General features: G+C 41.1%; 1 protein-coding gene across 1 annotated transcript in view; it reads left to right on the forward strand.

The window, feature by feature from the left end:
* The first annotated feature begins 1,192 nt into the window (after positions 1–1,192).
* Positions 1,193–17,301, forward strand: part of GNA13 (G protein subunit alpha 13) — a 42,262-nt gene continuing 26,153 nt past the window's right edge. Inside the window, exons 1-2 of the mRNA XM_030534373.1 lie at positions 1,193–1,559; positions 6,389–6,615. Of these exons, the coding sequence (XP_030390233.1) occupies positions 1,277–1,559; positions 6,389–6,615 (510 nt within the window). The 5' untranslated portion in view covers positions 1,193–1,276. The remainder of the gene's footprint in view (positions 1,560–6,388; positions 6,616–17,301) is intronic.

The following is a 17,301-nucleotide window of genomic DNA, read 5'->3' on the forward strand; positions in this document are numbered from 1 at the left end:
GTAATGATCCAAAAAGTGCCTAAAAACGGCAGCCTCTTATTCCACAGATCTGCTGTCTTTGTGCTAATCGACTTACTTTACTGAATAAACTAAGTTGATTCACGTTTAGTCCTATAAGATGTGTTAGATCTGAACCACTGAAGGGGGACTGGTATACATTTTGGTCTGGCTAATGTAACTGCAACAGAATTGCCAGATAAGATGTATTACAAAATATTTATTACTACTGAAATGTGTGGACAGAACCCATTTTGACATTCTGATTCCAGGCTGAATTTGCAGTAGTGGATGTTAGAAAAAAAATCTTACTTGTAAATTAAAGATGTATAATATGGAATCATAGAGACACCAAAAAACAAAAGTAAACAGGAAAAAAAATGGAGCCACATACTGCCATTTTTCCAATGACTAGTCTCTATTTGGAGCAAGACTGCCCCACCCCACAAAAAGTCCATGTTTTGAGTCTTTCCAAACCCCAAATGACAGTAGAACTTGGTAAAACAAGAGAAGGGTGAGTGTGCAGGCAGGCCGTGGGAAAGAACTGTGGGGCTTGGTGTCCCAGGAGCCCCACCCCTCCCATGTCATCCCAGTGACAGTGCAGAAGCCCCCCCTAGCTCCGCTGTGGGTACAATTGTCCCCTGGTTCCCCAAACTCTCTCATCAGCCCTGGGCACACCTGTGCATGCACGAATGTCCGTGTGCACAAAAGTGTGCGAGCAAACGCGTGTGCAAATCTACATGTGCGTACACGGTTAGGTCTGTGTGGGTGACACAGAGGTGCACTGACTACATGCTCTTAGCAGCCCTGCCTGTGTGGGGGCCCGCCCTGCTCGTACTCTGCGCGTGCCGCGAGACATCGGCCCCGCCTGTCATATTGCACGCGCGAGCTGAACACGCATGCGCAGACAGAGGCGCGCGGCCGGCCGCTGTTTAAGGCGGACTCGCCCCCAAAGACCCTCGATCTCGCGACATCTTGCGATGACTTTAGCCCCGCCCAGGTACACACAGGCGAAACCCAATAGGCGGCAAAAACGTCACGTGACTGCGCTGGGTCGCAGAGGGGAAGGCTAATCATGTGACGACGGGCAGACAGCGGCGGATAGGGCAGCACAGTCACGTGGCAGGTGTGAGCGGAGGCCCGCCCCCGCGGTCACGTGCCTCTTTCCGGGCGGCGGCAGCTGCTGCCTGCGAGGCGCATGTGCAGGCGGCCGCGCCGAGGGGAGCGCTAGGCTGCAGCTGCGGCGCGCGGCGGCCGCTCCCTGGCAGTGTTTGCTAAGATGGCGGACTTCCTGCCGTCCCGCTCCGCGCTGTCGGGCTGCTTCCCCGGCTGCCTGCTGACCAGCACCGAGGCCGAGCAGCAGCGCAAGTCCAAGGAGATCGACAAGTGCCTGAACCGCGAGAAGACCTACGTGAAGCGCCTCGTCAAGATCCTGCTGCTGGGCGCGGGCGAGAGCGGCAAGTCCACCTTCCTCAAGCAGATGCGGATCATCCACGGGCAGGACTGGGACCGGGCGGCCCGCGAGGAGTTCCGCGCCACCATCTACAGCAACGTGATCAAAGGTGGGCCGGGGTCGGCCCGCGGCCGCTGGGCTTGTCGGGGGCGGGGCTGGGGACCGGCGGCTGGCCTCCCGGGACGCTGGCCTGGTGTCGACAGTAGTGTCAGATGGCGGGAGGGGGAAGGTCTGAGGGGCGGCCGCGGGAGAGCGCGCGGGGGGGAGTGGGCGCTGGGGCATGGTCTTTGGGGGAGGGGACGAGAGGGGGGTATGGCCCGCGGGTGAGGGAGGTATAGGGGAAGGGGGGACGATCCGGGAGAGGTGAGAGAGCGTTGGGGTGTGTGTGAAGTAACTGGTCTCCAGATGTGAGGGGGGGAGAGCGCGCGGGGCTGTGCCGAGGGCGTGTTGCGGGGGGAGGGGGGAGAGAGAAAGCATGGAGGGGTATGGACCCTGAGGGAGGAAGGTGGGGGTAAGAGAGGATGGTGTGGGGAGGCGTGGCCTCAGGGAGTGGGGTCTTGAAAGCATGAGGTGTGTGTGTGGGGGGCAAGAGAGTATGGATCGTGGGGGGATATAGCCCGGGGGGAGAAGGGGATGAGAGCATAGGAGGGGGCGCGAGAGGTAGAGAGTGGGTGGGGCACAGAAACCCCGCCTCCTCCGGGGGTCATGAAGAGCCTTTACTAGACTATTACCTTCCAAAGACGTGTCCAAGGAGCAGCCCTATTTCTTACCGTCTGATCATTTTCTGCCTGATGGGCTTGGTTTTATTTCAATCACTTAACACTTTTATACAACCCAGCACTAGTTTATATAATAACCACTGAGGAGAGAGTCTCCGAACTGGCGGGCCACCCTGCAGGAAGTGGAGGTAGCCTGGGCTGCAACCAGTCACACTCTGACGTGAGGCTTGGTACTGAGGGATTCTAGCTTATCGTGCAGTATTTTCCTAGCTTTATTCATGCAAAACACATACAAAAAAATTTCATTCAGACAGATTTCAGCTTCACCACTTCCTAGTAAGGTATCCCAGTGTGATAAGTCATGGAAAGGCGGAAACAGTGCACTTGAAAGTTTATATATACATATCTATATCTATATATAAAGAGAAGTGTCCTGTATTTGTGGAGAGGGATTTGCATATCAAATTGATTTAGTAGAAGCTGCATTGCTGTAAATGTGGAAACTTAGACTGACCTAGTTGTTAAGAGAAGCCCACATATTCATCCCATTCTGTGCCCCTTCCAGAGCCAGAGTGCCATAACTGAGATGTGCATGTGACTTAAATGAGTGTGTCTGATGATTGTTGTCATCCTTTTATTTTTTTTACCCCGGCCCCTCTAAATTTTTATCTTCATCTCATTTTCAGATTAGACTGTAAAGTTTTCAAGGCAGACACCAGGGATAAGATTTTCAAAATATATAAGTGATATAAGAGTCTTAAATTCCATTTTCAAAGTGTGCCTTTGATTTAAGAGTTAAGTTCCATTGACTTTCAGTAAAACTGGACTATAAGTCTAAAAGTCACCATAGAAAAAGGGACCTAGACTCCTAAAATAATTACTCAGTTGAAAATTTTACCCCTAGTCTTTCTTCCATCAAGTGCCTAGTATGTGTTCAGGAGCTGCAAAAACTAAATAATAATGCTTTCCCTTACCCTGAGCAAATATGTATTGGGCAGATGCTCGGGACAGAGTTCTGTTTGTAAATTCAGGTGGTTCTACTGCTGTAAAACAGTATGCAAATAAGGATTGCAGGTGAATGTTCTATACTTTAATTTTCTTTCCATTTGCCAATCTGGAAGGTATGGTTAAGTATTACCTGAAGAGAATGAACATTTTAAAAATAGTTTGTATATCACCCTCATAAAATTAGACATTTTTCTTAATGTGGTTCTCGTGTCAAGATATTTTGATCCCATGTGCCTGTCCTGTACTTGCGTCACCATGCTGATTTCCTCTTTTCATACTTTCTCCTATCTGTCAGTAAATCTAATGGTAGCATAATTCCTCAGTCATGTAATTTTTTTCTACTGCTGCATAGATGAATTTTAAAAGGTCAAATATTAAACTTGTTTAAATTGCTTAATTTGCTTTTCTTTAAGAATTCATCAGAGTAAAAAGTAAGAGTAGGGAAATACTGTGTGTATAATGGTACTGAACATGATTAGTTACTGTGTAAATTTAATCAAATCAGAGTATCTTTAGGAACAGAAATTTACATTTTATGAAGTGTCGATTAATGTCACATTGGTAAGCATGTTGACTAACTGTATCCCTGAAATCTATAATTTCAGTTTTGCTACTGCCTTTACGCATAACTGAAGGTGGTTTTGGAACAAATTGATACATTAAACTTTTAATAAGTCACCAGGAGCAAATAGTATTCACCCAAGAGTTCTGAAGGAACTCAGATGTGAAATTATAAACGACTAATTGTGGTATATATTGTTTACATCAGCCTCACATGACTGGAGGATAGGTAATGTAATGCCAATTTTTGAAAAAGGCTACAAGGGTGATCCTGGCAATTAAAGGCCTGTAAGCCTAACTTCAGTACCAGACATATTGGCTTTAGTAAAGAACAGAATTATCAGATATATAGATGACTCTTCCTCAACATATTGTGTTCATCGCAGCTTTTGTAAAGGGAAATCATACTTCACCAATCTACTAGATTTCTTGAAGGGAGTCAAAAAGCTTATGGACAAGAGTGATCAAGTTGATATCTTGTCCTTGGATTTTTCAGAAAGCCTTTGACAATGTTCCATACCAGAGGCTCTCAAGCAAAGTAATTTGTTATGAGATGAGGGAAGGTCCTCTCAGGATCAATAACTGCCTAAAAGATAGGAAACAAAGGGTAGGTATAAATGGTCACTTTTCACAATGGACATAAGTAAATAAATAGTGGGGACCCTCAAGGATCTGTACTGGGACCAGTGCTGTTCAACATATTCATAAATTATCTGAAAAAGGGAGTAAACGGTGAGGTGGCAAAATTTGCAGATAGTTGCATCCAAAGCTAACTGCAGAGAGTTACAAAGCGATCTCATTAAACTGGATTACTGGGCAAGAAAGTGCAGATGAAATTTAGTGTTGAGTACAAAGTAATGCATGGTGGAAAACGTAATCCCAATTATACATAGAAAATGATAGGATCTATCTTACGGGTTATCATTCAAGGAAGAGATCTTGAAGTCCTCATGGTTAGGTCTCTGAAAGCATCTGTACAGCAGCAATCAAAAAAAACTAACAATGTTAGGAACAATTAGGAAAGAGATAAGACACCGTATCATAATGCCACTGTATAAATCCATGGTACCCTGACACCTTGAATGCTGCATGCAGATCTGGTTGCCTGATCTCAAAAAATGTATTGGAACTGGAAAAAGTACACAGAAGGACAACAGAAATTATTAGGGCTATAGAACAGCTTCCATATTAGGAGAAATTAAAAAGATTGGGACTGTTCAGTTTGGAAAAGAGCCAACTGAGGAAGGATGTGATAGAGGTCTATAAAATCGTGAATGTGTGGAGAAAATGAATAAGGACATATTATTATTTACCTCTTCACATAACACAAGAACCAAAGGTCACTCAGTGAAATTAATAGTCAGCAGGTTTAAAACAAGCATAAGGAAGAACTTCTTAACACAGCCCACAGTCAACCTGTAGAACTCCTTTCCAGTGGATGTTGTGAAGGCCAGAAGTATAATTGGGTACAAAAAAGAATTAGATAAATGAATGGAGGATAGTATCAGAGGGGTAACTGTGTTAGACTGGATCTGTAAAAAGCAGCAAAGAGTCCTGTGGCACCTTATAGACTAACATGTATTGGAGCATGAGCTTTTGTGGGTGAATACCCACTTTGTCAAGATAGGAGGATAGGTCCATCAGTGGCTGTTAGCTAAGATGATGAGCGATGCAACCCCATGCTCTGGGTGTCCCTAACTCTCTGACTTTCAGGATCTGGAACTGGACAACAGAGGGTGGATTATTGTTCTGTTTCTTCTGATAATTGTTCTGTTCTTTCTATCCAAAGCACCTGGCATTCGCCACTTTTGCAGGAAAAGATATTGGCCTATATGGGCCATTGGTCTGACCCGTATGGCCATTCTTAGGTTCTTATCTTCCAAGTGTATTACAATGTATGGAAACAAGGAGATGCCTTAAAGCAGGATGCTAGAGACTTCATTGTGTTCTGAAATGGTGCTTAGCATAACTAATTTATAGGCCTGAAATCTTGGGCTCTTGCCAGGTAAAGTCAACTGCCATAAACTGGCTTCAGAGTTTTGACAAGTGACAAATAGGCCTTGTAAAGTGACAAAGTGGGTTGAGTAATATCTTTTACTGGACCAACTTCTGTTGGTGATAGAGACAAGCTTTAAAGCTTATACGGAGCTCTTTTTCAGGTTTGGGAAACTAACTCCGTGTCTCTTGTCTCTCTCTGACAGAAGTTGGTCCAATAAAAGAAGGTTACCTCACCCAAGTTGTCTCTAATATCCCGGGACCAGCATGGCTACAGTGCTGCATACAAGTAGGCCTTGTGACATTTTTCATTTGCCAGCTTAGATTGCTTACTCTGTCGTTTAGAATATTACTTACAATCCATACTAGTCATAATACAAGATAAAAAAAAATCCTGGTAATAGGAACCTTACAATATTGCTGGTTCTGTTCTTCATAAGGATCTTAATATCTGCAATCAGAAAATTGACAGCTATCATATTCTCCTGAGAAACAGAGCATTAATAGCTAGGATCCCAGCCCTGGAAATATTTACACGTAATGCATACGGTTACATGTGTATTTAAGTCTTTGCAGGTTCAGGGCCTAGTATAATGACTAGACATAGCAGATATTGGAAGTATCTAATCATGGCACTTTCCCGTTTTTTTTCAAGGTGTGAGAGTCCTTGTAGATGCTCGAGAGAAACTTCATATTCCCTGGGGTGATCCTGACAACCAGAATAATGGGGATAAGATGATGGCTTTTGATACTCGGTCAACAATGGTGGCACAAGGGATGGTGGAGACTCAGGTTTTTTTACAGTATCTTCCAGCAATAAAATCACTGTGGGCAGATAATGGAATCCAGCATGCCTATGACAGACGCAGAGAATTCCAGCTGGTAAGCTGTGGCTTTCTTAATACTGTCAATGACATCTGTATGATGCATTGTTCCTGTATCATTTTTCAGTAAACACTAATTTAAATCTACCTCTTTCAGGCTGTTATCATTGACGTATATCATGAGGCCTACCTAAAATACTAGCCCGTGGAATTGCAGACTAGTTATAGCTTTTACTTTTAACCAAGAAAGCTAGATTGAGCTGAAACAGGACATAAGGAAGTATTAGTCCCCACTTTGCAGATGAGAGAGGTTAAGTTCAGTAAGGTTGACTTGCTGTCATGCTCTGAGTCTGTAGCAGATCTAGTAATTGAATCTAGATGGTTTGTCTCATTCCAGTGTCTTAACTGCAAGACCATTCTTCCTCTTTGATGTATTGAAACTTTTTTTAAATGATGTGGAGGGGAGAATTAATACCTAGTATTTTATGTGATTATTCTTCCTTTTAAAAAAAAAAAAAGTGGTGTTATACACTTGATTTTTATTAGAAAAAGGGTTTTTAAACCACTTTTTTCTCTATTCCAATCTGAGCAATCTTGCAAGCATTCCCTCTGTGTTTCCTGATGTATTTCATGTGTGTGGTTTTCATGTAATCACCTATTTTGTTTTGTTGAAGTTCAGTTGGAAATATGGACTTCTAGTTGAATAACTTAATTCTAGGATGGGTAGGTGTTTGTGTGGGATGGCAAAAGAAACACACGGTGATAACCCATTGGAAGTTGCATTTTTAATGTAAGTGATATGGAAAAGAGATACAAATATGACAATTTTTTGTGTCTTTAAATGAGGAAAAGCCACTCTAGCATATAATAACATTAAGGTGATTTTCCTAAGTAGTGGAAGTTCTGATATAACTTGCAAATAAAAATTGTGCATTTGTAACCTTGATCCCTTCTAAAATACTTTTTAGTATGCAGGTGAATTTGCCTAGTGTTGCATGCTTAATAACAATGGGCTTCCATGTCTTCACTTGCTAAGTAATAACTGTGTAGTTGAGATTGCATTGTGTATCCCGTGTAATTCTCTGATTCGTTTTGACTTCAGGGGATTTGGATTTTCAGATTCACTACACATTATGTAAGTAGTTGACAATACGTACTCACTAGACACCAAGTTTAAGGACTGGACAATTTTTAGTCTCTCAGCCAAATTTAACCTTTCCACTCCCTCTTTGATTAAAAAAAAAAATAAATCAAAATTTAAGCTCAGACATCTGTAAAATTTGACTTTTAAAAGTTCCCTCTTAACACTAAAATGAGAGAGCTAGATGGAACTTTTATCAGGGCGATAAATTTATCAGAACCATAATCCCACTGTGTAGTTTTAGAGGGGACATTTGGAATGTATAATGCTTTAAATTGCAAGCACGATTTGATTTTGGCTCATCTCTAGTGGAATAAATTTAGAGGGGAGAAGATATGTTAACCCATCAATTTCATTCATTTACACCAAGTTTCTCTTGTTGTGCTTTTTAAGTATTTGCTTTTGGTATTGTATTGGTTGGTATATAAAAAGTTAAACCACTTCAGTCTTGGATACAGGAACTCTATATTTAACTCCTTTATTTAGTATATCTCAGGTGACAAAGTTCTGCTACCTACATTGATATTGTGAAACAAAATGAAAATTCAAAGTTAAAGCTGATGCCGTTGGACTAGCCTGTGACAGTGAACTGTTGCAGTACATAGGGATGTCGGAGCTTGCTCTCTTTGGCCACTACTGTAGGTAGATTAAGGCTAACATTTTCTTAACTTGATATTTCACTTCCAGTCTTGTTACAATTTAAAATACGCAAACCTAGGTTGTTAATTTCATAGTCTTACCTCAAATATGGGGGTTATTTTTGAGCAATAGACCATGATGTCTTCTAAGCTTTTATGGGCTATTGTATACACTGATTTAACATAAGCTGTGTAAATACTCTGTTATAAATTCGTATTGGCCTGAGGCTAGACTGGCTTCTAGAGAACATAAATTGGGTGAGTATTCAGGCAGTATGAATATTGTGGACCAGCTTAGTAGCGATGCTATATGAGACTAATTCCTGGCAAATGTGCGGCTTGTGTTATCAGATGTTGGACTGTTGTGGAGGCAAGTGTGATTGGCTGTAAAGGGAGTCTGGTGTAACAAAGGAAGTTGAAGTGAAACATTGCTTTGTCTTCAGAAAGAATTATAAAGGAGTAGAAGTTTTCCCAGTGCTCAGGATTCTCGTCTGGTGTAGAGATGATATTCCTGATAAAATATTTACTATGGATGACACAGCCATCTTTTTAAACTTTTTTTTTAATGAATATGCTCAGCCCTTTAGACCAAATAGTTAATCTTGAAAACCTTTCATGGAAAATCTTTTCATTAGTCACACTTGGTGTTTTTAATCAGTCTTTAAGCTGAAGAACGCCTCTCCCTTGCTATCTTCATGTCTTCCTTAGTCCATCAAGTACGCTTTGACAAGAGTTGTGACATATGCACAGTTTTGTTTTGAGTTGGCGCTAGAATAGGTGCACTCTTCTAAAAGTCACCAGAAAGACTGATTAAACTGTCCCCAAATTAGAATCTGTATGAATGTACATCAGTTAAAGAGGCTACATTTCTGGCCTAACAATCTGTATGATATGCCGGTTTGGTAAAGTACAGATTTTTGCTCTGTCATTGCTGAAAGACTCTGTAGAGGTCTTTTTAGTGGGATTGATTGAAGAGGAAGGTAGTTCAAGCATGTTACATGGTGTGGGAGGAAGATATGGAAGGATTGCATAGGAAGGAGTCTCAGGAGTAACTGAGGTGGTGGGAGGGAGAATGTGAAGACATGAGTAGAGAGGTAGACTGATGAGTTGTGCAAGGCCTTGGAAGTAAGGACTAGAAACTTGAACTTGATAGGAGCGTCGGATGAGATGCGTATAAGAAAAATTTGCACTTCACAAATTGTGAGGTGAACAAGGTATGGGCAAAGGCTGTTGGAGGGTGAGGGTGATATGGCACTGGAAGAGTTGGCTTTTTGGAGATGTAGAAGTAATGATAGGATTTGGTGAACGTGGAGAAGAAAGGAGTGGAATATGACATTTCGAGGTACTGTAGTGAAAGTTTAAAGGTCACGAACAAAGTTTTTTCAAGAGAAGATGGGGTTCAGTTTTCATTGCCCTGAATTTGAGGTTGTATAGGAACAACAGTCAGGAGGAGGTGTTGCAGGTATAGTTATGAGACTGGACAGAAGGAAAAAGATTAGTGAATAAGAATGAAGTCATCTGTGTGGACATGGTAAGCTGGAACTATGGGAATGGATGGAATTTGTGTGCATGAAAGCAGAAGAAAACAGGCTGAGAGCAGAGTAGTGAAGGAAATGAAGTGAGTGAAAGCTGTGAAGATTGCCCAAAGAAAAGGATGGAGGGGAGAGATCAACTGATTTAAGTGACAGAATGTGGAGGGTGAGTACTGAGAAGAAAGGCAGGTTGAGAATGTCATCAGAGGTACACCTCAAACTTATTTGCAACAGAAGAAGAGCTCTTGTGAGAGAGCATTGAGTTTGTCCTTACGACAAATTGATGAAACCTGGGGGAAGGGTGAGTGAAGGAAGGTTTTGAGGAGAGAATTAGAGCCAGGTATGGGAGCATGGCATTGAAGAATCAACTTAACTTTACTTATAGCAGTGCTGGTGGGATGCTAAAACTCAGTTGCAGCTTCTTAATAAGAGGCAGGGTTACTCTGGACCTGACTTCTTATCCCTGCTCTGCTGCTAATTGTTGAGGTCTTGAGCAGACCATTAAGTGGGGGGTTCTCAAGCTGCAAAATGGGGGTGTTACTTCACAGAGGTGCTTATGAAGATCCATCAGTTAATACTTGTACAGTGCTTTGAAGATGGAAAGAGCTATGTAATATTTAGCGCTTTCATAATGACTAATTATAATCCTTCAAACAAAAAACTTCATTTAAAACCCAATTCAGGCTGTTCAAGTGATTAATCCACTAACACAGTTTATAAAGCCAAGAATTTCGTAGTTAACTTCTCAGCCATTCCTTACCTTCATCATGTTCCCTTCCCACATCCACCGCACTCATGCCATCTCTTCCCTCCGCTCAAACCATGCAATGCTAACCGACTACAATCATTGGCTGTTGAGAACCCACAACATTCCACATTTCTGTCACCTAATAAATATTACAAACTTCTAAGCCAATACATTCTATTATAAACTGTTCCATCTGTCTTCCTACATGACTCAGGTAAACATAACCAGCTAAAATCTATGCCATATACACTAACAGTCTCCTTCAATGCAATACCAAGTCAACATTCCAATCAGTTACAAAACCTCCCTTTGTAACCACTCCACTGGAGGGAGTGAAATTGGCTATGTTTTGTGTGGAGGTGGAGGAAGGAAGCATGTGTTTCTGTGGGTGGTAGATGTGGAAGAGGTAATGTGGAGAAAGTAAAATTATAGTTATAGATTGCAAGTGGTGGCTGACAGTTTTTAACTAGGGATTTCCTGGCTTTTATGCATGTGTTGGTGGAATATTTGCTTGTTCAATTTAAACTGTTTGCTCTGTTTTGTGGGGGGCTCTCTTCAAAGTTACTGGCAGCTGAAGAGGAAACTTCTAGTGCCAGTGTTGTCTTGCTTTTATTACTGAGGAAGGTGCTTCTGTGCAGGAACACAGGTGGGAGAAGAGGGAGTGTGAGTGCATGCTAGTAGAAGGATCCCAGGGCAGATTAAGGAGAAAGCAAGCTCCCAGCATGGTAGGGAAGTACTCTGGTAGGAATATCTCCAGGCAGGATTTCCTTCTAGAATTTTCAGTTTTTTTTGCGATATAGGCAGGACCAATCTGAAAACTCAACTTTTCAGTCCCATTGTTACTTTGACTCAGATTTAAAGGAATTGCATCAGGTGAAAAAACTTTGAGATGGATTTCAAGTTTTGGTATCAGTACTTAGTGAGGTATCCTTTCCCCATTTCACATACTTTGAATGACTATTCACCAACATATCTCTTAATAATCTGGAGATGATTTTGTGCCCTACTTGTGATTTGACAGGGATTGGCAGTGGCAGAGCTAAACAGTTTTAAGTGCATGGATGCAGTAATTCCACCTTGGTCTGTGGAATCACCATTTGCAGAGAACTGCAGCTAATATGAGTGTTGAAACAGGGTGGAAACAACTGGATATGTGTTTTACCTCTGGATTCCTGTTTACTTGTGGCATTGCCTCTAAGCGAGATCAGATTACAGTATAGAAAACCGGAAAAGGTGTGTTCAGTTAGAATCTTTCTTGCTAGTTTTGCTACAGTTTCTCTGTAGCTTTACATGTTGCAAAGGAGAGGGGAAAATCTTATGGGATATTGTCCACACTGAGTTCTCTGCCTGATTCAGCTTACTATGAGGAGATAAAATGTTACAAATAATCCTGATTCCTGATAGGCTTCTCTCTGGAAGGAGTGATTCCCTAAATGGCCTGGTGAGAGTAGTGAACAAAACTTACTGTAACTAGTTTTTTTGGGACAGGGTTGCTGAAGAGATTGATAGTGAGATAGGTCACCTCTCTCCTCAAGGTCACTGGCTTGGAAGTTGGTCCAATAAAAGATATTGCTTCACTCTCCTTTTCCCTCTAATATCTTGGGACCAGGATACACTACACTACATATTGCCATTTATGCTACCCATTTGAGGGGCGGGAGTGGCAGTAAAGATTACATTGCCTATAATTCTGTGAAGTGGGGGAGAGAATCCAATTCCAAATTATTTCAGATCTTCAGAAGGGTTTTAAAGTTCTTGAGAATTTTCCACATGTGCTCCCTCTTTAAAAACAAATTGACTTTAAAATATCACAATTTTATTTTGATTACAGGCCTTCACATTTGTGTTAAGTCTAGTTTTAGACAATGTGAAGAGGCCTGAATTCCCATATTAGAGTATTCTGGGCCTCTGGCCACAAATGTTTGCATTTCTCCAGGCCCCTTAATTTCTGTGGGTGTATATATACACCACAATATCTGCAGTGCTGCAATTACACCACGATGGTGTAGACCCTTACTATAGTAACAGGGTTTTTTCCATAGCTGTAGTAAATCTACTTCCTTAAGGTGGTAGCTAGATTGACGAAAGAATTATTGCATCAATCTAGTAGTGTCTACAATGGGTGTTAAGTTGACATAACTATATCTTACACAGCATGAAATTTTTTACAGCCCTGACTGACATAACCAGGTCAACTAAGTTTTAGGCATAGACTAAGCTTATGCAAACAACTAGATACTCTCATTTTTATAACACTTATTGATCTGAATAACTTTCATTCCAGTGATACTTCATGCTAATTTAAGTGCCAGCTTTCCTCGTTTTCCAAAATGGGGCTAGTTTCCCTTTCAGACATGTAAGTTCTGCAATAACTCCATTCTGGCACTGCATTCCTTCCTTATCCAACATTCTTTTCTCCTTGCTTGTGACTTGTTTCTGCTTAGCTACAAAATTTAAAGTAATTGCAGAGTCCTAGTGTGGTATAGCACATTGATCTCATAGTGAGAGTTGGTTTTGTTTGCATTGTAGAGCAGTTTGTTCTGCACAACGTTTCCAAAATACATAGAAGATAAATTTCATGCTGCAAATTGGTATGCTGTGTTCTGAGCAAGCAGTAGTGTGCTCCTGGTGGCCTTGTTCGTCTTGCATGCTGCCTCTTGTGGTTGCAATTCTGTATCTAGCCAGTGATGTAAAGTCTGTTCAGTGTGGTTTGTATTTACACCTAGTAGTTCAGTTTCCTTCTGATGCATCTGTTCCTTTTGTTAAAGGCAGCTGATAAAATGGTTCACATGTAGTTTGGGACTTATTAAATATGGACTATAGTTTTGGTAGATATGGGCTGGGTATCCAGAATGTTGTAGTTGACATACTGCTTCTACACTTGGGAGATGCAAGCTCTTTCCAATCGAGAACACCGCTGGCAGCTTGCCAGGGGAACATTTGATTTGCATATGCGGACTACATCATGGGGAGAAGGATGACCCAGTGGTTGGGACACTGACCTGGGATGTGGGGAGACCCAGGTTTAATTACCTGCTTTGCCACAAACTTCCAGTATCACTGTAGAGAAGTCACTTAGACTCTTTGTGCCTCAGTTCCCTATCTGTAAAATGGGGGTTCCAGAGAGGATACAGGCTTCACTGAGATAAAATCCCCACCCATTGGAACATCCTGGAAATGACACTCCTACAACCAGATCGGTCACAGATACATTTCCTACAACCTCTTTAATCCAAAAGAGGTCTAACCAATATGTTTGCTGTATTAGTAAAACTTGAGAATGTCATAGTAGCCCAGTGATATGACACCAAGTGGCAATTAGGAGACCAGGTTTTAATCCTGACTCTGCCATTGACAGGCAAGTCACTTGATCAATTTTTTTAGATTCTCTTAGTATTTTGTCATAGAAGTGAGAAGCACCAAAAAGTTAGACTTGTTATCAAGTCATCCTTGCTAAATCTAGAAATGAAATTTGACTGTCCTTTTGATTCTGTGTATATCTGTGCAATGGTCAAAGAGCCTGGTCTGAAAGGAAAGGGTTTTTTAATATCTGATGTTTAAAGGTACACTGACGTATTTTCCAGAGCTACTGGATTACTTGCGGTGGTCATAGTTCAAGGTGTGTCTGCTGTTTAATTTCCACAGTAATTATTTCTGCAACTTGTAAAAGCCTGTTGGAGCAGCCTTTTCCACACTCTGCTTTCAGTGCAGTGTTTGAGTTGTTGGCATAATAATCCATTCAGAGCTGACTTTCTTGTTGGCCACTAAACTTGAAGGTAGCACATGTTGGCATAGGTAGCTTGTCATGTTGGATCACATTGCAGTGGTAAAGATGTTAGTGGCCAGGGGACTAGATAACTTAGGGGTTTATAATTGGATAGAGAGCTCTCTATCTCTAATGTGTCAGTTGAAATCTAGCCCAAAATGGTGGTAACAAAGCTCACTATTGCACTGTATAGGTGGAATAAATTTGGTCTCTGTGTAGTTCTAGTCATTCATGTCAAACAATACCTCATTTGGGAACAAGGTTGTCATTTTCAGCAGAGATCAAGGAATGAAAGGCTGTGGAGAGTGAACCTCCTTTGCATCTGTATAGTGGCTTCCTTGAGGATTGAGGCAAACTGGCAGGGTCGTGTTGGGTGGGGGAAAGTTTGTGCTGCTATTGCCCATGCTGTAGCTGCTCCAGGGATAAATAAGATTCAAGTACTCAGAGCTGTCAAACTTGCATCTTATGAGCATTGAATTTGCAGCGACTACATGGTGTTACAGCTAGTTGCTTTCACATTTGTTGTAGACCCAGACTCTACCAGATTCTTTGTTTTATTTAAAATGTTCCATGTTCAGTCCATAACCCTTCTAGGAACCTAGCATAGCAATAGGAAGTTGTAATTTTGAGCATCTTCCCCAACCCACAAAGCAAGTGTGAGGAAACCATAACATGGCTGACCTTACTGCTTTGTCTAGGAGGAAAGCAGTGGAATTGTTGAAGTGCTGCTGTTGGCTATGGCAGCAAAATAGCTGCTGCATTTGTTACTAAATAGTTGAATTTACCTAAGCAAACTGGTCTGCTAATAAAGTTTGCATTTGCTGGTCTGTTTACTGATAGATTGTGAAATGTATGAGTGTAGGACTGATCCAGAGCTTGTACTCTTAACAGATCAGGAATACTTGTAACAGTGCTATTGATCCTGGATGTTGTAAGTTACAACCAAGTCTTGCATTATTCTAACACTAGGGCTCAGTTTACTCCAGATTTTTTTTGCCATTAAAATGGAGTCATGAGAGGGAAGGATGGATAATAGGATCTTGGAACATGCACTTCTGCACTGAACACAAGCAGCTTTGGTTGTCAAATATATTATAACCAAAATATAATTACTAATGAACATCTGAAGTTGGGAATCCGTTCTCCCTACTAAACTAAATTTACTACATTGACAAATGGGGAAAAAAAGCAAACCTTAATTACAGTTGCTGGCCGTCCCCTGTGGATGCAAAGACCGAGGGATAGGGACTTGGCAACTGGAGCAAAGGCCTATGTTATGCAGGAAAATATTTGTCTCTGGAGGTGTTGGAACTGATGCCTATATTGATGACAAATGTTACATGCATCTAAAGAGTAAGGAATTTTGAAAGCTAAAGAATTCAAGGTATTTTCTAAAAATCTCGTGAAATATCTCATGACCCCTTTGTCCTCACAGAATCATGAGCCATGATAGATTTGGATATTTCAAAGCAAGCAGTCTTGAACTCTAAAAGATAGTGAACCCATCCAAATAAAACACCCACTTTCACAGCCTCTTAATCTAGTGTGCCTTACTTTCTTCAAATGTTTTCCCTGAATTCATCTGTGGCTGAGACTAAGCATGATAAATTTCAATGGAAAAGGAATTATTTGAGGGAGTCTGGAAAATAGAGCTGGAAACATCACTTAACTAAGGCATCGCCAAGGAACTGGAAAGACTCAAAAATCTCCTTAATGGGCTGCTACAGGATCAGAAATGATATACAGCAAAGTGATAGTCTAATTGTATTTGCATAAACACACCTGAACTTCTTTCTGCATTGTATCCCTTCTGTAGTAATGCCACAGCAATAGTTTGAAAGTGACTAGAATCTCTGCAGTTTGAAATTGATTAGGAAAACACTGCCTGTCAGAGCAGAGATATAATCATCTACTGCTGACTGTTGAAAGGAGTGGATGCAGAAATTCCAGCTAAGAAAGTGAGAAGCCCTCTGGCAAATTAACATCAGATAAAACATGAACAGAATTATGCTCTATTTGTCTATCTCACAGTAGGTTTCAAATTTTTAATAAGGATTGTTTAAACCTTTCTTTCCAAAAGCACAGATGAATTCTTGCCCTAGTACAATGGTTCTCAACCAGGCATACGCAGAGGTCTTCCATCAACTCATCTAGATATTTGCCTAGTTTTAAAACCAGGTACATAAAAGGAACTAGTGAAGTTAGTACAAACTAAAATTTCATACAAGCAATGATTTGTTTATACTGCTCTATATACTATACACTGAAATTTAAGTACAATATTTATATTCCAAGTGATTTTCTAATTGTATGGTAAAAATGAGAAAATAAGCAATTTTTCAATAATCGTGTGCTTGGGCCAGTTTTATATTTTCAATGTCTGACTTTCTAAGCAAGTAGTTTTTAAGTGAGGTGAAACTTGAGGATATACAAGACACATCAGAGCCCTGAAAAGGGTGCAGTAGTCTGGAAAGTTTGAGAGCCACTACCCTAGTATATTAATTTCTGTTGTGAAATCCCATAACTAATGTAAAATGTTGGGTGCCTTATATGGCATATGGGTGCTGTGCATAGGATTTTCTGAATGTTTTGACTTTGATATTTTAGCTTTTTATTTCAGGGATTTTGTAGTCACAGCTTATGTCAATTTTTTTAAGTGGTTAATGCACAAAATTATAGTGATTTGCTGTGCATTTTGCAAGCCATAGTGATTTCACATCCTTAAATGTAATCAAAAGGTTCATGACAAGTAGTCAACACACTTGTTGCACAAAATGTTTAATTGCTTTTGTTTAAGGTTCTTTGTTGAACAAAGAAATTAGAACTTTCCCTTACTCAGTCCAAATAGATTCTGCTAGATGCAGTCAAAGTGACTGATGAAAAGTATTTGGTCTGCATTTTGTCTCCTAAGAGACTGAA

Source organism: Gopherus evgoodei, chromosome 15, assembly GCF_007399415.2.
Source record: "Gopherus evgoodei ecotype Sinaloan lineage chromosome 15, rGopEvg1_v1.p, whole genome shotgun sequence".
Classification (NCBI taxonomy): domain Eukaryota; kingdom Metazoa; phylum Chordata; order Testudines; family Testudinidae; genus Gopherus; species Gopherus evgoodei.